The sequence below is a fragment of the Entelurus aequoreus genome, linkage group LG09 (genome assembly GCF_033978785.1).
Source record: "Entelurus aequoreus isolate RoL-2023_Sb linkage group LG09, RoL_Eaeq_v1.1, whole genome shotgun sequence".
Taxonomy (NCBI): Eukaryota; Metazoa; Chordata; class Actinopteri; order Syngnathiformes; family Syngnathidae; genus Entelurus; species Entelurus aequoreus.
In genome coordinates, this window is record NC_084739.1 from 62,357,057 (window position 1) to 62,384,994 (window position 27,938).

General features: G+C 40.7%; 1 protein-coding gene across 1 annotated transcript in view; it reads left to right on the forward strand.

The window, feature by feature from the left end:
- fmn2a (formin 2a) overlaps window positions 1–27,938 on the forward strand; it is a 110,358-nt gene that overhangs the window by 42,517 nt on the left and 39,903 nt on the right. The window contains exons 8-12 of the mRNA XM_062059113.1: window positions 2,118–2,179; window positions 23,111–23,202; window positions 23,771–23,900; window positions 24,225–24,371; window positions 27,786–27,845. Coding sequence (XP_061915097.1) covers window positions 2,118–2,179; window positions 23,111–23,202; window positions 23,771–23,900; window positions 24,225–24,371; window positions 27,786–27,845 — 491 coding nt within the window. The remainder of the gene's footprint in view (window positions 1–2,117; window positions 2,180–23,110; window positions 23,203–23,770; window positions 23,901–24,224; window positions 24,372–27,785; window positions 27,846–27,938) is intronic.

The window sequence follows — 27,938 nt, forward strand, 5'->3', positions numbered from 1 at the left end:
GGCGGCGCCGTCTCTCATCTAAGTATCTCCAAAGGACTTCTCAATCATTTTAGAAGCTCGCCCAGTTTACGAGAGCCCTGTTGCTCGGTGACGTGTCGTCAACATTTGTTTTGTTTGTTGTGGCCGCCGAGCAAAGAAGAAGGTTTGGGCCGCAAAGATGGCGTCCGTCCATCCGAGCAGACGGTCAGCGCAACAATGAAAGCATCTTCAACAAGGAAGATGAGAGCGCCAGATTCAGTCTCAGCTTTAATGAAAACCAAATGCTGTGCGCAGAGGAGAGGAACAGACGTGTGAAATAAAAGATAATACAACAATTGTGTGAAGGGAATGTAACTGTTATCGCCACAAAACCTCACTGAACTCTTCAAGTATGCTTAAAGTAACATGTTAACATTCCTAACCATTCGGGCCACGTTAAAATGAAGTTACACTGTTTACATTAACTCCTAAAACATTCTCACTTGTAAAATGTAGCGTAATAATACAATGCTGCACTTTCACCACATCAAATAGCAACAGCTCCTAACAAAGATATTAAGTTGGCTTTATTTTGTCATGACATCAATATAACAAAAGGGAATCACCCAATGTGTAACAATAATAATAGATTTTATTTGTAAAAGCACTTTATATTGAGCAAACAACCTCAAAGTGCATTTAAAAAACAAAACAACAACGCGAGAACCACAAATAGCTGCCCCCAATAAGTAAAATAAATAGTAAAAAATAAATAAAATACTAGAACAGCCTAATAGCTAGAACTAGCACACATATATATTTAAAAAAAGGCTTTTTTTTAAAAAAAAAAAGGTTTTTAAGCTTTTTTTAAAAGCATCCACAGTCTGTGATACCCTCAGGTGGTCAGGGAGAGCGTTCCACAGACTGGGAGCGGCGGAGCAGAAAGCCCGGTCTCCCATTTTTCGGAGCTTTGTCCTCGAAGGTTGGAGGAGGTTAGCCGGTCCGGAGCGCAGGTGTGGTGTGGAGGATTTGGGGGTGAGTAGTTCTTTGAGGTAGAGGGGGGTGTTTCCGTGGAGGATTTGGGGGTGAGCAGTTCTTTGAGGTAGAGGGGGGCATTTCCGTGGAGGATTTGGGGGTGAGCAGTTCTTTGAGGTAGAGGGGGGCATTTCCGTGGAGGATTTGGGGGTGAGCAGTTCTTTGAGGTAGAGGGGGGCATTTCCGTGGAGGATTTGGGGGTGAGCAGTTCTTTGAGGTAGAGGGGGGCATTTCCGTGGAGGATTTGGGGGTGAGCAGTTCTTTGAGGTAGAGGGGGGAATTTCCGTGGAGGATTTGGGGGTGAGCAGTTCTTTGAGGTAGAGGGGGGCATTTCTGTGGAGGATTTGGGGGTGAGCAGCTCTTTGAGGTAGAGGGGGGCATTACCATGGAGGCACTGGTGAGTTAGTAAGGAGACTTGGTATTCAATCCTGAGTGGAACAGGAAGCCAGTGAACAGATTTGAGAAACGGTGTGAAAAATGGATCTGTTTGGCCACAATACCCAGCAATATGTTTGGAGGAGAAAAGGTGAGGCCTTTAATCCCAGGAGCACCATGCCTACCGTCAAGCAAAGGTCCACAAATAGGACAGGACATGTTTACATGAATTGGACATCATGCCCTGCCGTATGAACACAAGACACATTTGATTGCGAGGTATCGGAGTTCTACCGACCATGACGGGGTTTCACACCCAAACACCAGCCACACTTTCAATTCCCACGTGTTCCATTACCACTCCCGACACCTCTCGCACATCAGCAGACACAAGCCAGGTGAGCACCAATCTGAGGGCTGCCATGAAATCCACATGTGGGTGTTGAGTGCTGATTAAGTGCACAGCGACACCTCTGCCTCAACACTTTGTCTTTAAATGTTTACTCTGCCAGGATTAATGCTGGCGGGCGGCGAGACCACAAGGCGACAGCAGGAATTCAAAGACGGGAGTTCAAACCCAGATCATAGATTTCTAAGACCTCTGCTGTATTTATCGTTGACATTTGAGGCCCCCTTGGGGAGAAATATGCAAGTGGCCGCATGTGACTTTACTTTGTCTGCAGCCCCGAGCCACACCATAATATTCTCCTCATGACAACTTTTATGACATCCTCTCCTCTCTCCCGCAGCCGTCCTAAATATGGACAACACCGTCGTGGATCTGGAGACCCTGCAGGCGCTGTATGAGAACGTGAGTACGAAAACATCTTTATTTTGAAGGCATGATGAGTGAGCAGACGGTGGTTTCGATCCTCGACCCAGAGCACTAAATATTTCTGCAGAGCGCAATACGTCAATACATCAATACAGCAATACGTCAATACATCAATACATCAATACATCAATACATCAATACATCAATACATCAATACGGAGAGTGGAGCAACAGTCAGGTTTACGCACTGAACTATTTATTAAACAGAACAAGAAGCAATAAATCAGGCAGAGACAGAGTTCAATTTTGCTCATGAGGAGAAAGCATGGAGCTGCACACTCAGTTACAGTCTCACCCTACGATCTGAGGAACATTCCCTTGCGCTCCTCTATTTATTCAGTTTAGGAGGTCCCTAGTTCCATGCTGAGGCTGCTTCTAAAGGGGGGGGGGGGGTGTCGCACATTATGCTAGCTGCTCAGTACGCACAATGGCCGCCTTTTCCCCTCTTCTTCCCCGCTTTCCTGTGCACCATTGCTGGGTGTGTTTTGGACATCCCGGCATCCGGCGGGACTTGTGGGACTCGAACTCGGGTGTGATTTTTGAAAATTTTGGGGACTTTTGCCAACTTTTCTCAATTTTCTCCCCGCCTTCCCGTGCGACTTTGCTGGGCGCGTCCCAATTTTGTCCAAAATAACTACCCAGGCTCCTGTCCCACGAGTCCCGCCGGACGCCGGGATGTCCAAAATGTCCAAAACACACCCAGCAATGGTGCACAGGAAAGCGGGGAAGAGGCCCCCCTGCTTCGTCTTTCGATCCTTGACCCAAAGCAGTAAATATTTCTGCAGAGCAGAATACATCAATACATCAATACATCAATACATCAATACGTCAATACGTCAATACATCAATACATCAATACATCAATACGTCAATACATCAATACGTCAATACATCAATACATCAATACGTCAATACATCAATACATCAATACATCAATACGGAGAGTGGAGCAACAGTCAGGTTTACGCACTGAACTATTTATTAAACAGAACAAGAAGCAATAAATCAGGCAGAGACAGAGTTCAATTTTGCTCATGAGGAAAAAGCATGGAGCTGCACACTCAGTTACAGTCTCACCCTACGATCTGAGGAACAGTCCCACGCGCTCCTCTATTTATTCAGTTTAGGAGTTCCCTAGTTCCATGCTGAGGCTGCTTCTAAAGGGCATATTATGCTAGCTGCTCAGTACGCACAATGGCCGCCTTTTCCCCTCTTCTTCCCCGCTTTCCTGTGCACCATTGCTGGGTGTGTTTTGGACATCCCAGCGTCCGGCGGGACTTGTGGGACTCGAACTCGGGTGTGATTTTTGAAAATTTTGGGGACTTTTGCCAACTTTTCTCAATTTTCTCCCCGCCTTCCCGTGCGACTTTGCTGGGCGCGTCCCAATTTTGTCCAAAATAACTACCCAGGCTCCTGTCCCACGAGTCCCGCCGGACGCCGGGATGTCCAAAATGTCCAAAACACACCCAGCAATGGTGCACAGGAAAGCGGGGAAGAGGCCCCTCCGCTCCCGGCGCGACTACCGACCGGGGCGCACTGTCGTCTTTCGATCCTTGACCCAAAGCAGTAAATATTTCTGCAGAGCAGAATACATCAATACATCAATACGTCAATACATCAATACATCAATACATCAATACGGAGAGTGGAACAACAGTCAGGTTTACGCACTGAACTATTTATTAAAAAAAACAAGAAGCAAGGAATCAGGCAGAGACAGAGTTCAATTTTGCTCATGAGGAGAACGCATGGAGCTGCACACATTTAGTTACAGTCTCACCTTACGCTCTGAGGCACAGCCCAGGCGCTCCTCTATTTATTCAGTTTAGGAGTTCCTTAGTTCTATGCTGAGGTTGCTTCTAAAGGGGGGGGGGGGGGGGTCACACATTATGCCAGCTGCTCAGTACGCACAATGGCCACCTTTTCCCCTCTTCTTCCCCGCTTTCCTGTGCACCATTGCTGGGTGTGTTTTGGACATTTTGGACATCCCAGCGTCCGGCGGGACTTGTGGGACTCAAACCCGGGTGTGATTTTTGAAAATTTTGGGGACTTTTGCCGACTTTTCTCAATTTTCTCCCCGCCTTCCCGTGGGACTTTGCTGGGAGCGTCCCAGTTTTGTCCAAAATAACTACCCAGGCTCCTGTCCCACGAGTACTGCTGGACGCCGGGGTGCACAGAATGTCCAGAACACACCCAGCAATGGTGCACAGGAAAGCGGGGAAGAGGCCCCTCTGTCGTGGGTGAGGGTGGGTGCTGTGAGTTTTGACTTTTGGATTGTTTTCAGTCTTGCATTTTATTTCTATTATGAGATGTCAGTTTTAAATAAGAATTTACAAGGAGTAATTGCATTCATTTAATCCCACGTCTTTATTACGCTAATATATGTTGTTGTGAATGGGGGTGGATGCTGTGAGTTTTAAGTTTTGGATTGTTTTCAGTCTTGCATTTTATTTCTATTATGAGATGTCAGTTTTAAAGAAGAACTTGCATGGAGTAATTGCATTAATTAAATCCGTCTTTATTACGCTAATATATGTTGTTGTGAATGGGGGTGGATGCTGTGAGTTTTGAGTTTTGGATTGTTTTCAGTCTTGCATTTTATTTCTATTATAAAATGTCAGTTTTAAATAAGAACTTGCATGGAGTAATTGCATTAATTTAATCCCACGTCTTTATTATGTTAATTTATGTTGTCGTGTGTGAGGGATGGGTGCTGTGAGTTTTAACTTTTGGATTGTTTTCAGTGTTGCATTTTATTTCTATTATGAGATGTCCGTTTTAAATAAGAACTTGCATGGAGTAATTGCATTAATTCAATCCCACGTCTTTATTACGCTAATATATGTTGTTGTGAATGGGGGTGGATGCTGTGAGTTTTGAGTTGTGGATTGTTTTCAGTCTTGCATTTTATTTCAATTATGAGATGTGTCAGTTTTAAATAAGAACTTGAAAGGAGTAATCTCATTAATTAAATCCCACATTTTTATTATGTTAATATTTGTTGTCGTGGGTGAGGGTGGATGCTGTGAGTTTTGACTGTTGGATTGTTTTCAGTCTTGCATTTTATTTGTATTATAAGATGTCAGTTTTTAATAAGAACTTGCATAAAGTAATTGCATTAATTCAATCCCACGTGTTTATTACACTAACATATGTAGTCGAGTGTGAGGCCGTATGCTTTGAGTTTTGGATTATTTTGGTGTTTGTATTTTATACAGTATCTGTTATGAACCCGTGTCAGCTATCAATAAGAACTTTCAAGGAGTAATTGCATTAATTAATCCCATGTCTTTATTACGCTAACACATGTTGTCCTGGCTGAGGGTGGGTGCTCTGTGTTTTGACTTTTGGATTGTTTTCAGTCTGGCATTTTATTTCTATTATGAAATGTGTCAGTTTTAAATAAAAACTTGCAAGGAGTGATCGACTTAAATCAATTCCACATCTATTCGGCTAATATATGTAGTCACGGGTGAGGTTGCGTGCAGTGAGTTATAACTTTTTGATTCTTTTGAGTCTTTACATTTTATTTCTATTATAATATGTCAGTTTTAAATAAATAAGAACTTTCAAGGAGTGGTCACATTATTAAATCCCACATCTTTATTATTATGCTAATATATGTGGCCGAGGGTGAGGCCGCGTGCTTTGAGTTTTGACTTTTGGATTGTTTTCAGTCTTGCATTTTATTTCTATTATGAGATGTCAGTTTTAAATAAGAACTTGCAAGGAGTAATTGCATTCATTTAATCCCACGTCTTTATTACGCTAATATATGTTGTTGTGAATAAGTGTGAAAGCTGTGAGTTTTGGATTGTTTTCAGTCTTGCATTTTATTTATATTATAAGATGTCAGTTTTAAATAAGAACTTGCAAGGAGTAATTGCATTCATTTAATCCCACGTCTTTATTACGCTAATATATGTTGTTGTGAATGGGGGTGGATGCTGTGAGTTTTAAGTTTTGGATTGTTTTCAGTCTTGCATTTTATTTCTATTATGAGATGTCAGTTTTAAATAAGAACTTGAAAGGAGTAATCTCATTAATTAAATCCCACATTTTTATTATGTTAATATTTGTTGTCGTGGGTGAGGGTGGGTGCTGTGAGTTTTGACTGTTGGATTGTTTTCAGTCTTGCATTTTATTTGTATTATAAGATGTCAGTTTTTAATAAGAACTTGCATAAAGTAATTGCATTAATTCAATCCCACGTGTTTATTACACTAACATATGTAGTCGAGTGTGAGGCCGTATGCTTTGAGTTTTGGATTATTTTGGTGTTTGTATTTTATACAGTATCTGTTATGAACCCGTGTCAGCTATCAATAAGAACTTTCAATGAGTAATTGCATTAATTAATCCTATGTCTTTATTACGCTAACACATGTTGTCCTGGCTGAGGGTGGGTGCTGTGTGTTGACTTTTGGATTGTTTTCAGTCTGGCATTTTATTTCTATTATGAAATGTGTCAGTTTTAAATAAAAACTTGCAAGGAGTGATCGACTTAAATCAATTCCACATCTATTAGGCTAATATATGTAGTCACGGGTGAGGTTGCGTGCTGTGAGTTATAACTTTTTGATTCTTTTGAGTCTTTACATTTTATTTCTATTATAATATGTCAGTTTTAAATAAATAAGAACTTTCAAGGAGTGGTCACATTATTAAATCCCACATCTTTATTATTATGCTAATATATGTGGCTGAGGGTGAGGCCGCGTGCTTTGAGTTTTGACTTTTGGATTGTTTTCAGTCTTGCATTTTATTTCTATTATGAGATGTGTCAGTTTTAAATAAGAACTTGCAAAGAGTAATCGCATTAATTAAATCCCACGTCTTTATTACGTTAATATTTGTTGTCGTGGTTGAGGGTGGGTGCTGTGAGTTTTGACTTTTGGATTGTTTTCAGTCTTGCATTTTATTTCTATTATGAGATGTCAGTTTTAAATAAGAATTTACAAGGAGTAATTGCATTCATTTAATCCCACGTCTTTATTACGCTAATATATGTTGTTGTGAATGGGTGTGGAAGCTGTGAGTTTTGGATTGTTTTCAGTCTTGCATTTTATTTATATTATAAGATGTCAGTTTTAAATAAGAACTTGCATGGAGTAATTGCATTAATTTAATCCCACGTCTTTATTATGTTAATTTATGTTGTCGTGTGTGAGGGATGGGTGCTGTGAGTTTTAACTTTTGGATTGTTTTCAGTGTTGCATTTTATTTCTATTATGAGATGTCCGTTTTAAATAAGAACTTGCATGGAGTAATTGCATTAATTAAATCCCACGTCTTTATTATGCTAATATATGTTGTTGTGAATGGGGGTGGATGCTGTGAGTTTTGAGTTTTGGATTGTTTTCAGTCTTGCATTTTATTTAAATTATGAGATGTGTCAGTTTTAAATAAGAACTTGAAAGGAGTAATCTCATTAATTAAATCCCACATTTTTATTATGTTAATATTTGTTGTCGTGGGTGAGGGTGGATGCTGTGAGTTTTGACTGTTGGATTGTTTTCAGTCTTGCATTTTATTTGTATTATAAGATGTCAGTTTTTAATAAGAACTTGCATAAAGTAATTGCATTAATTCAATCCCACGTGTTTATTACACTAACATATGTAGTCGAGTGTGAGGCCGTATGCTTTGAGTTTTGGATTATTTTGGTGTTTGTATTTTATACAGTATCTGTTATGAACCCGTGTCAGCTATCAATAAGAACTTTCAATGAGTTATTGCATTAATTAATCCTATGTCTTTATTACGCTAACACATGTTGTCCTGGCTGAGGGTGGGTGCTGTGTGTTGACTTTTGGATTGTTTTCAGTCTGGCATTTTATTTCTATTATGAAATGTGTCAGTTTTAAATAAAAACTTGCAAGGAGTGATCGACTTAAATCAATTCCACATCTATTAGGCTAATATATGTAGTCACGGGGGAGGTTGCGTGCTGTGAGTTATAACTTTTTGATTCTTTTGAGTCTTTACATTTTATTTCTATTATAATATGTCAGTTTTAAATAAATAAGAACTTTCAAGGAGTGATCACATTATTAAATCCCACATCTTTATTATTATGCTAATATATGTGGCTGAGGGTGAGGCCGCGTGCTTTGAGTTTTGACTTTTGGATTGTTTTCAGTCTTGCATTTTATTTCTATTATGAGATGTGTCAGTTTTAAATAAGAACTTGCAAAGAGTAATCGCATTAATTAAATCCCACGTCTTTATTACATTAATATTTGTTGTCGTGGTTGAGGGTGGGTGCTGTGAGTTTTGACTTTTGGATTGTTTTCAGTCTTGCATTTTATTTCTATTATGAGATGTCAGTTTTAAATAAGAATATACAAGGAGTAATTGCATTCATTTAATCCCACGTCTTTATTACGCTAATATATGTTGTTGTGAATGGGTGTGGAAGCTGTGAGTTTTGGATTGTTTTCAGTCTTGCATTTTATTTATATTATAAGATGTCAGTTTTAAATAAGAACTTGCATGGAGTAATTGCATTAATTTAATCCCACGTCTTTATTATGTTAATTTATGTTGTCGTGTGTGAGGGATGGGTGCTGTGAGTTTTGACTTTTGGATTGTTTTCAGTCTTGCATTTTATTTCTATTATGAGATGTCTGTTTTAAATAAGAACTTGCATGGAGTAATTGCATTAATTCAATCCGTCTTTATTACGCTAATATATGTTGTTGTGAATGGGGGTGGATGCTGGGAGTTTTGAGTTGTGGATTGTTTTCAGTCTTGCATTTTATTTCTATTATGAGATGTCAGTTTTAAATAAGAACTTGCATGGAGTAATTGCATTAATTAAATCCCACGTCTTTAGTATGTTAATTTATGTTGTCGTGTGTGAGGGATGGGTGCTGTGAGTTTTGACTTTTGGATTGTTTTCAGTCTTGCATTTTATTTCTATTATGAGATGTCTGTTTTAAATAAGAACTTGCATGGAGTAATTGCATTAATTAAATCTGTTTTTATTGCGCTAATATATGTTGTTGTGAATGGGGGTGGATGCTGTGAGTTTTGAGTTTTGGATTGTTTTCAGTCTTGCATTTTATTTCTATTATGAGGTGTGTCAGTTTTAAATAAGAACTTGCAAGGAGTAATTGCATTAATTCAATCTGGCGTCTTTATTACGTTAATATTTGTTGTCGTGGTTGAGGGTGGGTGCTGTGAGTTTTGACTTTTGGATTGTTTTCAGTCTTGCATTTTATTTGTATTATGAGATGTCAGTTTTAAATAAGAACTTGCATGGAGTAATTGCATTAATTCAATATGGCGTCTTAATTACACTAATAAATGTTGTCGTGGATGAGGACGAGTGTTGTGACTTTTGGATTGTTTTGAGTCTATTTTATTCCATGATGAAATGTTACGTACGTTATCATTATGAACCTGCGAGGAGCGATCTAATGACATTCTTCAGTGACATGGTGGCATTGCGTGCATGCATGTGAACGTGCCAGACTCATGACTTATGACCCGCCTCTTGCAGTCGTGCCCACGCAGGGCAAGGGTGGCGTACTTGGGGGCGTGGATCCGTGCGTTCACACTCGCCAAACGTGCCGGGCTTCACGCCACACTCGCCATTGGACGCCCCAAGCAGGCATCCATCAGCTTCACGGCACACTCGCCATTGGACGCCCCAAGCAGGCATCCATCAGCTGTTTGCAGTCGGCAGGAGAAAGTGGCGCAATCATTCCTGAAAAGCTCAAAGTTGAACATTTCAGGTGGGAAAAAAAACATCCAATCAATCACGCTGTTGTTGTTGCAGCACAGAGCAGGCAGCTTGTTGTTTACACTCAACGCTGTGAAGAGATGTTTCACTTCAGATGTGCACTTTCCTGCCTCGCTGTGAAAGGTCAACCAAAGGACACGGGCGTGTGATGTTGGAGTCGCTCATGTGTCGGCTGCTCCAAAAGTGCCACCCTTCATTTTTCATTGCAAACCCGCTTTTGTCACGCAGGATTCTTTTGTTCTTTTCCTTTTGAAATAGTGCTGGTAGGAGACACTTTTCCTTTTGAAATAGTGCTGGTAGGAGACACTTTTCCTTTTGAAATAGTGCTGGTAGGAGACACGTATCGTGCACTCATCATATTTGCATCATCATACATCATATAAGACTCACTACACAAACAAGGCTGTCAACGCCAAGCTTTTGGCAATAAAACACTCCTGGTGTTCAAGTCGGGGGGGAACCAGGCAAAGTCAGGCCAGTGAAGAACACAACCTAAGAACGTGTTCCATGAGATACACTTGGAAGGAAATTGGCTTTTTGAGCGGACAAATGAGGTCCTAAGTTTACTTATCAGGAGCGTACGTTCCTTTCTAGTTCTTCTCCAGGCTGGAATGATGATGCAATCTCCAGTGAGGTGGCAAGTGCTACCTGGAGATACGCTTCAGTGGACCTGCTGCCTCTCGGCGCAAACTAAAATTTGGGTTGAGAGCCTCCCCCATACTACAAAATGCTGGGTTATTTTTTGTAACCCAATTTATGGGTTGCTAGTATTTAGTTAGATTTTGGAGTTATTTTTATAAAGAGCAACCCATTTTCTGGGTAAAAGGGTATTATTTGAACTCAATTTCTGGGTTTTCAAAATGATGCACCATTTTTGGGTTGTTTTTCAAAGAGCAACCCATTTTCTGGGTTAAAAGGCGTGGCAAAGTTGGTAGAGTGGCTGTGCCAGCAATCGGAGTGTTGCTGGTTACTGGGGTTCAATTCCCACCTTCTACCTTCCTAGTCACGTCCGTTGTGTCCTTGGGCAAGACACTTCACCCTTTGCCTCTGATGGCTGCTGGTTAGCGCCTTGCATGGCAGCTCCCGCCATCAGTGTGTGAATGTGTGTGTGAATGGGTGAATGTGGAAATACTGTCAAAGCGCTTTGAGTACCTTGAAGGTAGAAAAGCGCTATACAAGTATAACCCATTTATCGTTTATAATTTATTTGAACTGAATTTCAGGGTTTTCAAAATGAGGCACCATTTCTGGGTTGTTTTTCAAAGAGCAACCCATTTTCTGGGTTAAAAGGGTATTATTTGAACTCAATTTCTGAGTTTTCAAAATGATGCACCATTTTTGGGTTGTTTTTCAAAGAGAACCCCATTTTATGGGCTATAAGGGTATTATTTTAACTCAATATCTGGGTTTTCAAAATGATGCACCATTTTTGGATTGTTTTTCAAAGAGAACCCCATTTTATGGGTTATAAGGGTATTATTTTAACTCAATATCTGGGTTTTCAAAATGATGCACCATTTTTGGGTTGTTTTTTGTAGAGCAACCCATTTTCTGGGTTATAAGGGTATTCATTTAACTCGATTTCTGGGTTTTCAAAATGATGCACCATTTTGGGTTGTTTTTCAAAGAGCAACCCATTTTATGGGTTATAAAGGTATTATTTTAACTCAATATCTGGGTTTTCAAAATGATGCACCATTTTTGGGTTGTTTTTTGTAGAGCAACCCATTTTCTGGGTTATAAGGGTATTCATTTAACTCGATTTCTGGGTTTTCAAAATGATGCACCATTTTGGGTTGTTTTTCAAAGAGCAACCCATTTTTTGGGTTATAAGGGTATTATTTCAACTCGATTTCTGGGTTTTCAAAATGATGCACCATTTTTGGGTTGTTTTTCAAAGAGCAACCCATTTTCTGGTTTAAAAGGGTATTATTTGAACTCAATTTCTGGGTTTTCAAAATGATGCACCATTTTGGGTTGTTTTTCAAAGAGCAACCCATTTTTTGGGTTAAAAGGGTATTATTTAAACTCGATTTCTGGGTTTTCAAAATGATGCACCATTTTTGGGTTGTTTTTTAAAGAGCAGCCCATTTTATGGGTTATAAGGGTATTATTTTAACTCAATTTCTGGGTTTTCAAAATGATGCACCTTTTTTGGGTTGTTTTTTGTAGAGCAACCCATTTTCTGGGTTATAAGGGTATTATTTTAACTCAATTTCTGGGTTTTCAAAATGATGCACCATTTTTGGGTTGTTTTTCAAAGAGCAACCCATTTTCTGGGTTATAAGGGTATTATTTTAACTCAATTTCTGGGTTTTCAAAATGATGCACCATTTTTGGGTTGTTTTTCAAAGAGCAACCCATTTTCTGGGTTAAAAGGGTAGTATTTAAACTCAATTTCTGGGTTTTCAAAATGATGCACCATTTTTGGGTTGTTTTTCAAAGAGCAACCCATTTTCTGGGTTATAAGGGTATTATTTGAACTCAATTTCTGGGTTTTCAAAATGATGCACCATTTTTGGGTTGTTTTTTGTAGAGCAACCCATTTTCTGGGTTATAAGGGTATTAATTTAACTCAATTTCTGGGTTTTCAAAATGATGCACCATTTTTGGGTTGTTTTTCAAAGAGCAACCCATTTTATGGGTTATAAGGGTATTATTTTAACTCAATATCTGGGTTTTCAAAATGATGCACCATTTTTGGGTTGTTTTTTGTAGAGCAACCCATTTTCTGGGTTATAAGGGTAGTATTTAAACTCAATTTCTGGGTTTTCAAAATGATGCACCATTTTTGGGTTGTTTTTCAAAGAGCAACCCATTTTATGGGTTATAAGGGTATTATTTGAACTCAATTTCTGGGTTTTCAAAATGATGCACCATTTTTGGGTTGTTTTTTGTAGAGCAACCCATTTTCTGGGTTATAAGGGTATTAATTTAACTCAATTTCTGGGTTTTCAAAATGATGCACCTTTTTTGGGTTGTTTTTTGTAGAGCAACCCATTTTCTGGGTTATAAGGGTATTATTTTAACTCAATTTCTGGGTTTTCAAAATGATGCACCATTTTTGGGTTGTTTTTCAAAGAGCAACCCATTTTCTGGGTTATAAGGGTATTATTTTAACTCAATTTCTGGGTTTTCAAAATGATGCACCATTTTTGGGTTGTTTTTCAAAGAGCAACCCATTTTCTGGGTTAAAAGGGTAGTATTTAAACTCAATTTCTGGGTTTTCAAAATGATGCACCATTTTTGGGTTGTTTTTCAAAGAGCAACCCATTTTCTGGGTTATAAGGGTATTATTTGAACTAAATTTCTGGGTTTTCAAAATGATGCACCATTTTTGGGTTGTTTTTTGTAGAGCAACCCATTTTCTGGGTTATAAGGGTATTAATTTAACTCAATTTCTGGGTTTTCAAAATGATGCACCATTTTTGGGTTGTTTTTCAAAGAGCAACCCATTTTATGGGTTATAAGGGTATTATTTTAACTCAATATCTGGGTTTTCAAAATGATGCACCATTTTTGGGTTGTTTTTTGTAGAGCAACCCATTTTCTGGGTTATAAGGGTAGTATTTAAACTCAATTTCTGGGTTTTCAAAATGATGCACCATTTTTGGGTTGTTTTTCAAAGAGCAACCCATTTTATGGGTTATAAGGGTATTATTTGAACTCAATTTCTGGGTTTTCAAAATGATGCACCATTTTTGGGTTGTTTTTTGTAGAGCAACCCATTTTCTGGGTTATAAGGGTATTAATTTAACTCAATTTCTGGGTTTTCAAAATGATGCACCATTTTTGGGTTGTTTTTCAAAGAGCAACCCATTTTATGGGTTATAAGGGTATTATTTTAACTCAATATCTGGGTTTTCAAAATGATGCACCATTTTTGGGTTGTTTTTTGTAGAGCAACCCATTTTCTGGGTTATAAGGGTAGTATTTAAACTCAATTTCTGGGTTTTCAAAATGATGCACCATTTTTGGGTTGTTTTTCAAAGAGCAACCCATTTTATGGGTTATAAGGGTATTATTTTAACTCAATTTCTGGGTTTTCAAAATGATGCACCATTTTTGGGTTGTTTTTCAAAGAGCAACCCATTTTCTGGGTTATAAGGGTATTATTTTAACTCAATTTCTGGGTTTTCAAAATGATGCACCATTTTTGGGTTGTTTTTCAAAGAGCAACCCATTTTCTGGGTTAAAAGGGTAGTATTTAAACTCAATTTCTGGGTTTTCAAAATGATGCACCATTTTTGGGTTGTTTTTCAAAGAGCAACCCATTTTCTGGGTTATAAGGGTATTATTTGAACTCAATTTCTGGGTTTTCAAAATGATGCACCATTTTTGGGTTGTTTTTTGTAGAGCAACCCATTTTCTGGGTTATAAGGGTATTAATTTAACTCAATTTCTGGGTTTTCAAAATGATGCACCATTTTTGGGTTGTTTTTCAAAGAGCAACCCATTTTATGGGTTATAAGGGTATTATTTTAACTCAATATCTGGGTTTTCAAAATGATGCACCATTTTTGGGTTGTTTTTTGTAGAGCAACCCATTTTCTGGGTTATAAGGGTAGTATTTAAACTCAATTTCTGGGTTTTCAAAATGATGCACCATTTTTGGGTTGTTTTTCAAAGAGCAACCCATTTTATGGGTTATAAGGGTATTATTTGAACTCAATTTCTGGGTTTTCAAAATGATGCACCATTTTTGGGTTGTTTTTTGTAGAGCAACCCATTTTCTGGGTTATAAGGGTATTAATTTAACTCAATTTCTGGGTTTTCAAAATGATGCACCATTTTTGGGTTGTTTTTCAAAGAGCAACCCATTTTATGGGTTATAAGGGTATTATTTTAACTCAATATCTGGGTTTTCAAAATGATGCACCATTTTTGGGTTGTTTTTTGTAGAGCAACCCATTTTCTGGGTTATAAGGGTAGTATTTAAACTCAATTTCTGGGTTTTCAAAATGATGCACCATTTTTGGGTTGTTTTTCAAAGAGCAACCCATTTTATGGGTTATAAGGGTATTATTTTAACTCAATTTCTGGGTTTTCAAAATGATGCACCATTTTTGGGTTGTTTTTCAAAGAGCAACCCATTTTATGGGTTATAAGGGTATTATTTTAACTCAATTTCTGGGTTTTCAAAATGATGCACCATTTTTGGGTTGTTTTTCAAAGAGCAACCCATTTTATGGGTTAAAAGGGTAGTATTTAAACTCAATTTCTGGGTTTTCAAAATGATGCACCATTTTTGGGTTGTTTTTCAAAGAGCAACCCATTTTCTGGGTTATAAGGGTATTATTTGAACTCAATTTCTGGGTTTTCAAAATGATGCACCATTTTTGGGTTGTTTTTTGTAGAGCAACCCATTTTCTGGGTTAAAAGGGTAATATTTGAACTCAATTTTTGGGTTTTCAAAATGATGCACCATTTTTGGGTTGTTTTTTGTAGAGCAACCCATTTTCTGGGTTATAAGGGTATTAATTTAACTAAATTTCTGGGTTTTCAAAATGATGCACCATTTTTGGGTTGTTTTTCAAAGAGCAACCCATTTTCTGGGTTAAAAGGGTAATATTTGAACTCAATATCTGGGTTTTCAAAATGATGCACCATTTTGGGTAGTTTTTCAAAGAGCAACCCATTTTTTTGGGTTATACGGGTATTATTTGAACTCAATTTCTGGGTTTTCAAAATAATGCACCATTTTGGGTTGTTTTTCAATGAGTAACCCATTTTTGGGTAAAGGTAATAAAAGAATGGCTAAATCAGGCTAGAATGAAGGTTTTAGAATGGCCTTCCCAAAGTCCTGACTTAAAGGTGTGGACAATGCTGAAGAAACAAGTCCATGTCAGGAAAGCAACACATTTAGCTGAACTGCAGCAATTTAGTGGTCAAGTGGTCAAGCAGAAGCTTGTGGATGGCTACCAAAAGCGCCTTATTGCAGGTCAACTTGCCAAGGAAGCAAATATTAACATTGCTGTATGTATACTTTTGACCCTCACATTTTCAGTCCAGCCATAATAAATTGTAAAGTGGAAAAAGAAGTGTTGAAATAGTTGATGCACATTGCCAGGGTCCATCATGGTCCATCGTGGTGTGGTTGTGGTCTCCTGTAACCTGCCACTTCCAGCCGCCCCAACAATCTTCTCCGCCTCAGGCCGTGTTCTTGAGTGGAGCAGCCAAATGGTTTCCCTTTTGTATTGCGAGACTCCATCCTGTCTGTGGGTGTGCAGACCCCTAAACCACACTTGGCAGCACAGTCAGCTTGTCTTGAGGAATGCGAGGGGGCTTCTAATGGTTACGCCCTCCACCAGCACGTTCCTCGCCTCGCTCGCTCGCACACAAACAAGCAACAAAGCGGGACTCTGCACATTTCTTATGAACCCTTTTTTTTTTCCCCCGCTGCCGTCGAGTCTCTGAGTCTGCGGATTAAAGCCACTCCTGCGCTTTGAACAATGAGCCATTAAAAAGTGGTGTGGCAGTGATGGAGGGACGACATCACACGCCATCATCTGGCTGCGCAACTTCACACTGGCTACATGTCAGCGAGGTCATTCGCCACCACGCTTACACGCTCTGGTCAGCGAGGTCATCCGCCACCACGCTTACACGCTCTGGTCAGCGAGGTCATCCGCCACCACGCTTACACGCTCTGGTCAGCGAGGTCATCCGCCACCACGCTTACACGCTCTGGTCCTCGTACGTTTATGACATCACAGCACGTCTCCTTTGGGAAGTAGTCTTTGCACATCATGAAGGGGAGCATCCAGTGACAAAGATGGAGAATTAGTCCAGATCCAGAATGAATATCATCCTCCATTCCTGTCATGTGATGTTCCTCGTGGGAGCGTATTTCCCATGATGCAACATGCCCTTGCAATTGAGAGATCGCAGGCTAATGGCTACTTGTGCCCAATTACAGCAAACACTGTGCTGCCCTTTGAAAGACTCTGCTTGGTGTTCAACTTATCTACACTCCTAACTTATTTACACTCCTAACTTATTTACACTCCTAACCTATTTACACTCCTAACTTATTTACACTCCTAACTTATTTACACTCCTAACTTATTTACACTCCTAACCTATTTACACTCCTAACTTATTTACACTCCTAACTTATTTACACTCCTAACCTATTTACACTCCTAACTTATTTACACTCCTAACTTATTTACACTCCTAACCTATTTACACTCCTAACTTATTTACACTCCTAACTTATTTACACTCCTAACTTATTTACACTCCTATCCTATTTACACTCCTAACTTATTTACACTCCTAACCTATTTACACTCCTAACTTATTTACACTTCTAACTTATTTACACTCCTAACTTATTTACACTCCTAACTTATTTACACTCATAACCTATTTACACTCCTAACCTATTTACACTCCTAACTTATTTACACTCCTAACTTATTTACACTCCTAACCTAACTTATTTACACTCCTAACCTATTTACACTCCTAACTTATTTACACTACTAACTTATTTACACTCCTAACCTATTTACACTCCTAACCTATTTACACTCCTAACCTAGTTACACTCCTAACTTATTTACACTCCTAACTTATTTACACTCCTAACTTATTTACACTCCTAACTTATTTACACTCCTAACCTATTTACACTCCTAACTTATTTACACTCCTAACTTATTTACACTCCTAACTTATTTACACTCCTAACCTATTTACACTCCTAACCTATTTACACTCCTAACTTATTTACACTCCTAACTTATTTACCCTCCTAACCTATTTACACTCTTAACTTATTTACACTCCTAACTTATTTAAACTCCTAACTTATTTACACTCCTAACCTATTTACACTCCTAACTTATTTACACTCCTAACTTATTTACACTCCTAACTTATTTACACTCTTAACCTATTTACACTCCTAACTTATTTACACTCCTAACTTATTTACACTCCTAACTTATTTACACTCCTAACCTATTTACACTCCTAACTTATTTACACTCCTAACTTATTTACACTCCTAACTTATTTACACTCTTAACCTATTTACACTCCTAACTTATTTACACTCCTAACTTATTTACACTCCTAACTTATTTACACGCTCCATGGCCAGGTGGTCAAATTGGCATCACGTTTGCTTGTCCTCGTCAGAAACCTCAAATGTTGCCCCTGAAATGTTCAAGGACAGAAAGTTATTTGTGAAGGAAGTTGTAACAGTCATGGAGTCTCTTTGGGAGAAACTAACATCTGCCTCACAACTTCTCAACTTCTCTTTCATCAAGTCATGCAGCAAAAACCCTCACGGACACCAAACTACACAGCACAGGTGTCACAGACACCAAACTACACAGCACAGGTGTCACGGACACCAAACTACACAGCACAGGTGTCACGGACACCAAACTACACAGCACAGGTGTCACGGACACCAAACTACACAGCACAGGTGTCACGGACACCAAACTACACAGCACAGGTGTCACGGACACCAAACTACACAGCACAGGTGTCATGGACACCAAACTACACAGCACAGGTGTCACGGACACCAAACTACACAGCACAGGTGTCATGGACACCAAACTACACAGCACAGGTGTCATGGACACCAAACTCTACCAAACACCAAACTCTACAGCACAGGTGTCAAACTCATGGTACGGGGGCCACATCTGGGATCTTATGTGACCCACCACTTCTTTTTGTGTGCTTATGCAGACCACCACGTTATCTTATGCAGCCCACCACGTTATCTTATGCAGACCACCACGTTATCTTATGCAGACCACCACGTTATCTTATGTGGCCCACCACATCATCGTATGCAGACCACCACGTTATCTTATGCAGACCACCACGTTATCTTATGCAGACCACCACGTTATCTTATGCAGACCACCACGTTATCTTATGCAGACCACCACATTATCTTATGTGGCCCACCACATCATCGTATGCAGACCACCACATTATCTTATGCAGACCACCACATCATCTTATGCAGACCACCACGTTATCTTATGTGGCCTACCACATCATCGTATGCAGACCACCACATTATCTTATGCAGACCACCCCATCATCTTATGCAAACCACCACGTTATCTTATGCAGACCACCACGTTATCTTATGCAGACCACCACGTTATCTTATGTGGCCCACCACATCATCGTATACAGACCACCACATTATCTTATGCAGACCACCACATCATCTTATGCAGACCACCACATCATCTTATGCAGACCACCACGTTATCTTATGTAGACCACCACATCATCTTATGCAGACCACCACGTTATCTTATGCAGACCACCACATTATCTTATGCAGACCACCACATCATCTTATGCAGACCACCACGTTATCTTATGCAGACCACCACATCATCTTATGCAGACCACCACGTTATCTTATGCAGACCACCACATTATCTTATGCAGACCACCACATCCTCTTATGCAGACCACCACGTTATCTTATGCAGACCACCACATCATCTTATGCAGACCACCACGTTATCTTGTGTGGCCCACCACATCATCGTATGCGGCCCACCACATTATCTTATGCAGACCACCACGTTATCTTATGTGGCCTACCACATCATCGTATGCAGACCACCACGTTATCTTATGCAGCCCACCACATCATCTTATGCAGCCCACCACATTATCTTATGCAGACCACCACATTATCTTATGCAGACCACCACGTTATCTTATGCAGACCACCACGTTATCTTATGTGGCCCACCACATCATCGTATGCAGACCACCACGTTATCTTATGCAGACCACCACGTTATCTTATGCAGACCACCACGTTATCTTATGCAGACCACCACGTTATCTTATGCAGACCACCACATTATCTTATGTGGCCCACCACATCATCGTATGCAGACCACCACATTATCTTATGCAGACCACCACATCATCTTATGCAGACCACCACGTTATCTTATGTGGCCTACCACATCATCGTATGCAGACCACCACATTATCTTATGCAGACCACCCCATCATCTTATGCAAACCACCACGTTATCTTATGCAGACCACCACGTTATCTTATGCAGACCACCACGTTATCTTATGTGGCCCACCACATCATCGTATACAGACCACCACATTATCTTATGCAGACCACCACATCATCTTATGCAGACCACCACATCATCTTATGCAGACCACCACGTTATCTTATGTAGACCACCACATCATCTTATGCAGACCACCACGTTATCTTATGCAGACCACCACATTATCTTATGCAGACCACCACATCATCTTATGCAGACCACCACGTTATCTTATGCAGACCACCACATCATCTTATGCAGACCACCACGTTATCTTATGCAGACCACCACATTATCTTATGCAGACCACCACATCCTCTTATGCAGACCACCACGTTATCTTATGCAGACCACCACATCATCTTATGCAGACCACCACGTTATCTTGTGTGGCCCACCACATCATCGTATGCGGCCCACCACATTATCTTATGCAGACCACCACGTTATCTTATGTGGCCTACCACATCATCGTATGCAGACCACCACGTTATCTTATGCAGCCCACCACATCATCTTATGCAGCCCACCACATTATCTTATGCAGACCACCACATTATCTTATGCAGACCACCACGTTATCTTATGCAGCCCACCACGTTATCTTATGCGGCCCACCACATTATCTTATGCAGCCCACCACGTTATCTTATGCGGACCACCACGTTATCTTATGTGGCCCACCACATCATCGTATACAGACCACCACGTTATCTTATGCAGCCCACCACGTTATCTTATGCAGACCACCACGTTATCTTATGTGGCCCACCACATCATCGTATGCAGCCCACCACATTATCTTATGCAGACCACCACATCATCTTATGCAGACCACCTTATCTTATGTGGCCCACCACATCATCGTATGCAGACCACCACGTTATCTTATGCGGCCCACCACATTATCTTATGCAGCCCACCACGTTATCTTATGCAGACCACCATGTTATCTTATGTGGCCCACCACATCATCGTATGCAGACCACCACATCATCGTATGCGGCCCACCACGTTATCTTATGCGGACCACCACATTATTTTATGCAGACCACCACATCATCGTATACGGCCCACCACGTTATCTTATGCAGACCCCCACATCATCTCATGCAGACCACCACATCATCGTATGCTGCCCACCACATTATCTTATGCAGACCACCACATCATCTTATGCAGACCACCACATCATCTTATGCAGACCACCACATCATCTTATGCGGCCCACCACATTATCTTATGCAGACCACCACACTATCTTATGCAGACCACCACATAATCGTATGCAGACCACCACATCATTGTATGCGGCCCACCACATTATCTTATGCAGACCACCACATTATCTTATGCAGACCACCACATTATCTTATGCGGCCTACCACATCATCTTATGCAGACCACCACATCATCTTATGCAGACCACCACATCATCGTATGCAGACCACCACATCATCTTATGCAGACCACCACATCATCGTATGCAGACCACCACATCATCTTATGCAGACCACCACGTTATCTTATGCGGACCACCACATTATCTTATGCAGACCACCACGTTATCGTATGCAGCCTGCCACGATCATTTTTGTGGGCCGCCACATTATTTAGAGATGCCTGCCACATCATTTTATGTGGCCTGCCACGACATTTTGCACAACCAGCCACATCATTTAAGGCAGCCCGCCATATCGTTTTGTGTGGCCTGCCACCTCATTTTGTGTGGTTATATGGCCCGCCACATCATCCACATATAGTGTTGCCCGCCACATCATCTTAGGCGGCCCGCCATGTCATTACGTATCGCCCGCCACATCATTTTTGTGGCCTGCCACATCATTTTGTGTGGTTGTATGCTCTGCCATCATCAACCACATTTTGCATGGCCCGCCACATTACCTTTTATCTTAGGTGGTCCACCACATCATCTTATGCGGCTTGCCATGTCATTTCATGTCGCCCGCCACATCATTTTGTGTGGCTCACCACATCATCTTATGCGGCCCGCCACGTCCTTTTGTGTGGTTGTGGGGCCCGCCACATCTTTTTACGCGGCCCGCCACGTCCGTTTGTGTGGTTGTGGGGCCCGCCGCATCATTTTACGCGGCCCGCCACATCCTTTTGTGTGGTTGTATGGCCCGCCACATCAACCACATTTTGTGTTAGCTCTCTGTGCCGCTAAAAGTAGGTCCTAAATGTTAAGGCTTCTAATAAAAATCTGGCTAATACTTGGTTAATATTTGGGTGAGATCATGTAAATGGAGTATTGTTGAATGGTTATTTATGTTTTATGGCGCTAATAGACTCAAATGACATCATGGCTACCATTGTTAGCAAACTGTTATTCACCAGTTAGAATGTGTTCAAATTATTGAACAAATTATTGGCAAAATTCCAAAAAAGTGCAATTCCCCTGGAACAAATTCTTCTCAAATCCCTTCACTGGCTTCCTGTTCCACTCAGGATTGAACACAAAGTCTCCCTACTAACTCACCAGTGCCTCCATGGAAATGCCCCCCCCCCCTCTACCTCAAAGAACTGCTCACCCCCAAATCCTCCACACCACACCCGGCTAACCTCCTCCAACCTCGGAGGACAAAGCTCCGAACAATGGGAGACCGGCCTTTCTGCTCCGCCGCTCCCAGTCTGTGGAACGCTCTTCCTGACCACCTGAGGGCACCACAGACTGTGGATGCTTTAAAAAAAAGCTTAAAAACTCTTCTTTTTAAAAAAGCCTTTTTTTTAGATATATGTATTAATGTTTTTAAATGCACTGTAGCACTTTGAGGTTGTTTGCTCAATGTAACGTGCTTTTACAAATAACATCTATTATTATTTCTATTAACAATACGTAATTAGCCCAACCACTTTCAAATCACATATTTTCTTGCGCTGGTTGAGATAAGTTGTGGAACTTTTTGCTGACATTTTAGTCTTCTTGGTAAGTGCTATCTGAGTGGGTTTATTTGAGATGATGTCCAAGACCTCTGAGTGAACAAAGTCCACCTTAACGTTGCAATATATGAGTTTGGACCGCCGTGATTACAGCAAGCTTTTATCTTGCAGAGAGCCCAAAGTGAGGAGTTGGAGAGCATCAGGAAACACATCAAGTCCGCTACGGACAAGGAGGACACAAAGCCGCTGGACAAGCCCGAGCAGTAAGTTTCTTATTTAAGAAAGACTTTGCTAGGACTGCAGGATTCATGGACTTGGAGGTTTGAGTTAGAGCCATAACGTAACTACGAGAGGCCAATTACAATTGTTGTTTCTTTGTCTCTGACTTCAAACAGGAAGTAAGACATCTCACTCTGTGCATCTCTCCCAGCACCTAACCTCCGTTATTTACTCTACAATTAACTGAACGCAGTGAGCCCTCTTTTCAGTCCCCCACAATCTGCGTCTGGTTGGGCGTCAGCTCTACACACACACACACACACAGGAAACACACACACACACACTCGCCAGTGAGGAGGTACACAAAATAACAACAATTGGGAGGAAAATATGATTCCAAAGCCAAATGTCCATGTGTGGTAATATGTCAGCTTGAAATGCAATGTGCAATACGAGCCCATCAAGGAGAGAGAACATGTCATGCAATGTGCAATACGAGCCCATCAAGGAGAGAGAACATGTCATGCTATGAACGACATCCCGCCTCCTTTTGGAAAGACAAAAATAAAGAGGGCAATTAAAATAAACATTTCTTGTCTTTTTTTTCATTAGGTTTCTGTTCCAGTTGTCAGAAATTCCCAACTTCTCGGAGCGAGTCTTCTGCATCCTCTTCCAGAACACTTTCCAGGAGAACATCAGCTCCATCCTGCGAAAACTGCAAACACTGCAAAGAACATGCAAGGTGAGATACTTTGCAGGAATTCATTGACGTGGACTTAAACAAGTTGAAAAACTTATTGGGGTGTTACCATTTAGTGGTCAATTGTAGGGAATATGTACTGTACTGTGCAACCTACTAATACAAGTCTCAATCAATCAATCAATCAATCAATACCTGCTTTCACATTTAACATTGCCATCAACCTGACTGCTCTTAATTTGTGTGTATGTGTGTGTGTGTGTGTGTGTGTGTGTGTGTGTGTGTGTGTGTGTGTGTGTGTGTGTGTGTGTGTGTGTGTGTGTGTGTGTGTGTGTGTGTGTGTGTGTGTGTGTGTGTGTGTGTCAGGCTCTTCAGAGTGGCAAGTGTGTATTGCAGGTTCTGGGACTGGTGCTTGCTTTTGGGAACTTCATGAACGGAGGAAATCGCACTCGCGGGCAGGCTGATGGTTTCTCTTTGGACATTCTGCCCAAACTGAAGGACGTGAAGAGCAGTGTAAGTGAAGAGCAGTGTAAGTGAAGAGCAGTGTAAGTGAAGAGCAGTGATAAGAAGAAGAAGAAGTGGTTGATATTCATGAAATCAAAGAAATAAATCTTTTTTTTTTAAAAGACATAGCGTATCACTGCTAGTCTGCTGCGTAATGAGTCTAACAGGAACGCTAAAATAATATCTAAACTGCCAACATTTACCCATGTCAATATGGAGACGCTGCTGATGGTGTGTTTGACAGAGAAGCAGCTTGAAAGAGATACTGTAAAAGTCCACTCTTCAAGGGAATTTACACCATACATACTAGTACTGTAATTCTATTGCATAGTTTTTCATACAATATTTATTTTCTAGACTTGTGTTTCCTTTGAAAGGTCGATTACGTGTTAGAATGACCTTGTGTTTGAAGGTCATTTACGTGTTAGAATGACCTTGTGTTTGAAAGGGCATTTACGTGTTAGAATGACCTTGTGTTTGAAAGGTCATTTACTTGTGAGAATGACCTTGTGTTTGAAAGGTCATCTAAGTGTTAGAATGACCTTGTGTTTGAAAGGTCATTTACGTGTTAGAATGACCTTGTGTTTGAAAGGGCATTTAAGTGTTAGAATGACCTTGTGTTTGAAAGGTCGATTACGTGTTAGAATGACCTTGTGTTTGAAAGGTCATTTACGTGTTAGAATGACCTTGTGTTTGAAAGGGCATTTACGTATTAGAATGACCTTGTGTTTGAAAGGTCATTTACTTGTGAGAATGACCTTGTGTTTGAAAGGTCATCTAAGTGTTAGAATGACCTTGTGTTTGAAAGGTCATTTACGTGTTAAAATGACCTTGTGTTTGAAAGGTCGATTACGTGTTAGAATGACCTTGTGTTTGAAAGGGCATTTAAGTGTTAGAATGACCTTGTGTTTGAAAGGGCATTTAAGTGTTAGAATGACCTTGTGTTTGAAAGGGCATTTAAGTGTTAGAATGACCTTGTGTTTGAAAGGTCGATTACGTGATAGAATGACCTTGTGTTTGAAAGGTCATTTACGTGTTAGAATGACCTTGTGTTTGAAAGGGCATTTACGTATTAGAATGACCTTGTGTTTGAAAGGGCATTTACGTGTTAGAATGACCTTGTGTTTGAAAGGTCATTTACGTGTTAGAATGACCTTGTGTTTGAAAGGGCATTCACGTGTTAGAATAACCTTGTGTTTGAAAGGTCGATTACGTGTTAGAATGACCTTGTGTTTGAAAGGGCATTTACGTGTTAGAATGACCTTGTGTTTGAAAGGGCATTTACGTGTTAGAATGGCCTTGTGTTTGAAAGGTCGATTACGTGTTAGAATGACCTTGTGTTTGAAAGGGCATTTACGTGTTAGAATGACCTTGTGTTTGAAAGGGCATTTACGTGTTAGAATGACCTTGTGTTTGAAAGGGCATTTAAGTGTTAGAATGACCTTGTGTTTGAAAGGTCGATTGCGTGTTAGAATGACCTTGTGTTTGAAAGGTCATTTACGTGTTAGAATGACCTTGTGTTTGAAAGGGCATTTACGTATTAGAATGACCTTGTGTTTGAAAGGGCATTTACGTGTTAGAATGACCTTGTGTTTGAAAGGTCATTTACGTGTTAGAATGACCTTGTGTTTGAAAGGGCATTTACGTGTTAGAATGACCTTGTGTTTGAAAGGTCGATTACGTGTTAGAATGACCTTGTGTTTGAAAGGGCATTTACGTGTTAGAATGACCTTGTGTTTGAAAGGGCATTTACGTGTTAGAATGACCTTGTGTTTGAAAGGTCGATTACGTGTTAGAATGACCTTGTGTTTGAAAGGGCATTTACGTGTTAGAATGACCTTGTGTTTGAAAGGTCGATTACGTGTTAGAATGACCTTGTGTTTGAAAGGTCGATTACGTGTTAGAATGACCTTGTGTTTGAAAGGGCATTTACGTGTTAGAATGACCTTGTGTTTGAAGGTAATTTACGTGTTAGAATGACCTTGTGTTTGAAAGGTCGATTACGTGTTAGAATGACCTTGTGTTTGAAAGGTCGATTACGTGTTAGAATGACCTTGTGTTTTAAAGGTCATTTACATGTTAGAATGACCTTGTGTTTCTAAAGGGCATTTACGTGTTAGAATGACCTTGTGTTTGAAAGGGCATTTACGTGTTAGAATGACCTTGTGTTTGAAAGGTCATTTACGTGTTAGAATGACCTTGTGTTTGAAAGGTCATTTACGTGTTGGAATGACCTTGTGTTTGAAAGGGCATTTACGTGTTAGAATGACCTTGTGTTGAAAGGCATTTACGTGTTAGAATGACCTTGTGTTTGAAAGGTCATTTACGTGTTAGAATGACCTTGTGTTTGAAAGGTCATTTACGTGTTTGAATGACCTTGTGTTTGAGAGGTCATTTACGTGTTAGAATGACCTTGTGTTTGAAAGGTCATTTACGTGTTAGAATGACCTTGTGTTTGAAAGGGCATTTAAGTGTTAGAATGACCTTGTGTTTGAAAGGTCATTTACGTATTAGAATGACCTTGTGTTTGAAAGGGCATTTACGTGTTAGAATGACCTTGTGTTGGGGGCCAAGCACCGATCGTTGACTTTAGATACAAGCGTTTTGAGTAAAGAGCTGGGTCAGAGAACCAGCTAAGCTTTTGTAAAGTAAACAAAGGAGACGGATGCTTATCAGAAACTAGGAATCAGCATCCAGTGTTGGTCCTGATGAGCCTCACAGGGTTTGAGGCGAGGCCATGGTCTTGACTGTTCTGGATCCCGGTCTGGCCCTGGCCTCACAGGGTTTGAGGCGAGACTATGGTCTTGACTGTTCCCGGGTCCCGGTCTGGCCCTGGCCTCACAGGGTTTGAGGCGAGACCATGGTCTTGACTGTTCCCGGGTCCCGGTCTGGCCCTGGCCTCACAAGGTTTGAGGCGAGGCCATGGTCTTGACTGTTCCCGGGTCCCGGTCTGGCCCTGGCCTCACAGGGTTTGAGGCGAGGCCATGGTCTTGACTGTTCCTGGTCCCGGTCTGGCCCTGGCCTCACAGGGTTTGAGGCGAGGCCATGGTCTTGACTGTTCCCGGGTCCCGGTCTGGCCCTGGCCTCACAGGGTTTGGGGCGAGGCCATGGTCTTGACTGTTCCTGGTCCCGGTCTGGCCCTGGCCTCACAGGGTTTGAGGCGAGGGCATGGTCTTGACTGTTCCTGGTCCCGGTCTGGCCCTGGCACTGCCATATAAGGCAAGGCGGAGCCAGCCTTGCATCCGTGAAGAACATCTCTGAATTATGACAGCCGCCTCTGCGTTTTGTTCCATCGCGGTCCTGAATGACGCCCCCGACCCTGTGGAAGTTGCTGTTCCTATTTCCACGCTAATTGGAACGTCCTGCTCCGTGATGATTGGATTAATAAATAAAGGGATTTATTTATTTCTCTCTCTCTTTCAGGATAACTCCCAGAGTCTTTTGTCCTACATGGTTGCTTACTATCTGAAGCACTTTGATGAGGTATGTTTTCATTTCTGTTTATTTGAATCTTTTTCCCTCAGAAATCCTTCCAGAGCCCTCTTTTCATCTCCCCTCTCGCCAGAGGATACAATG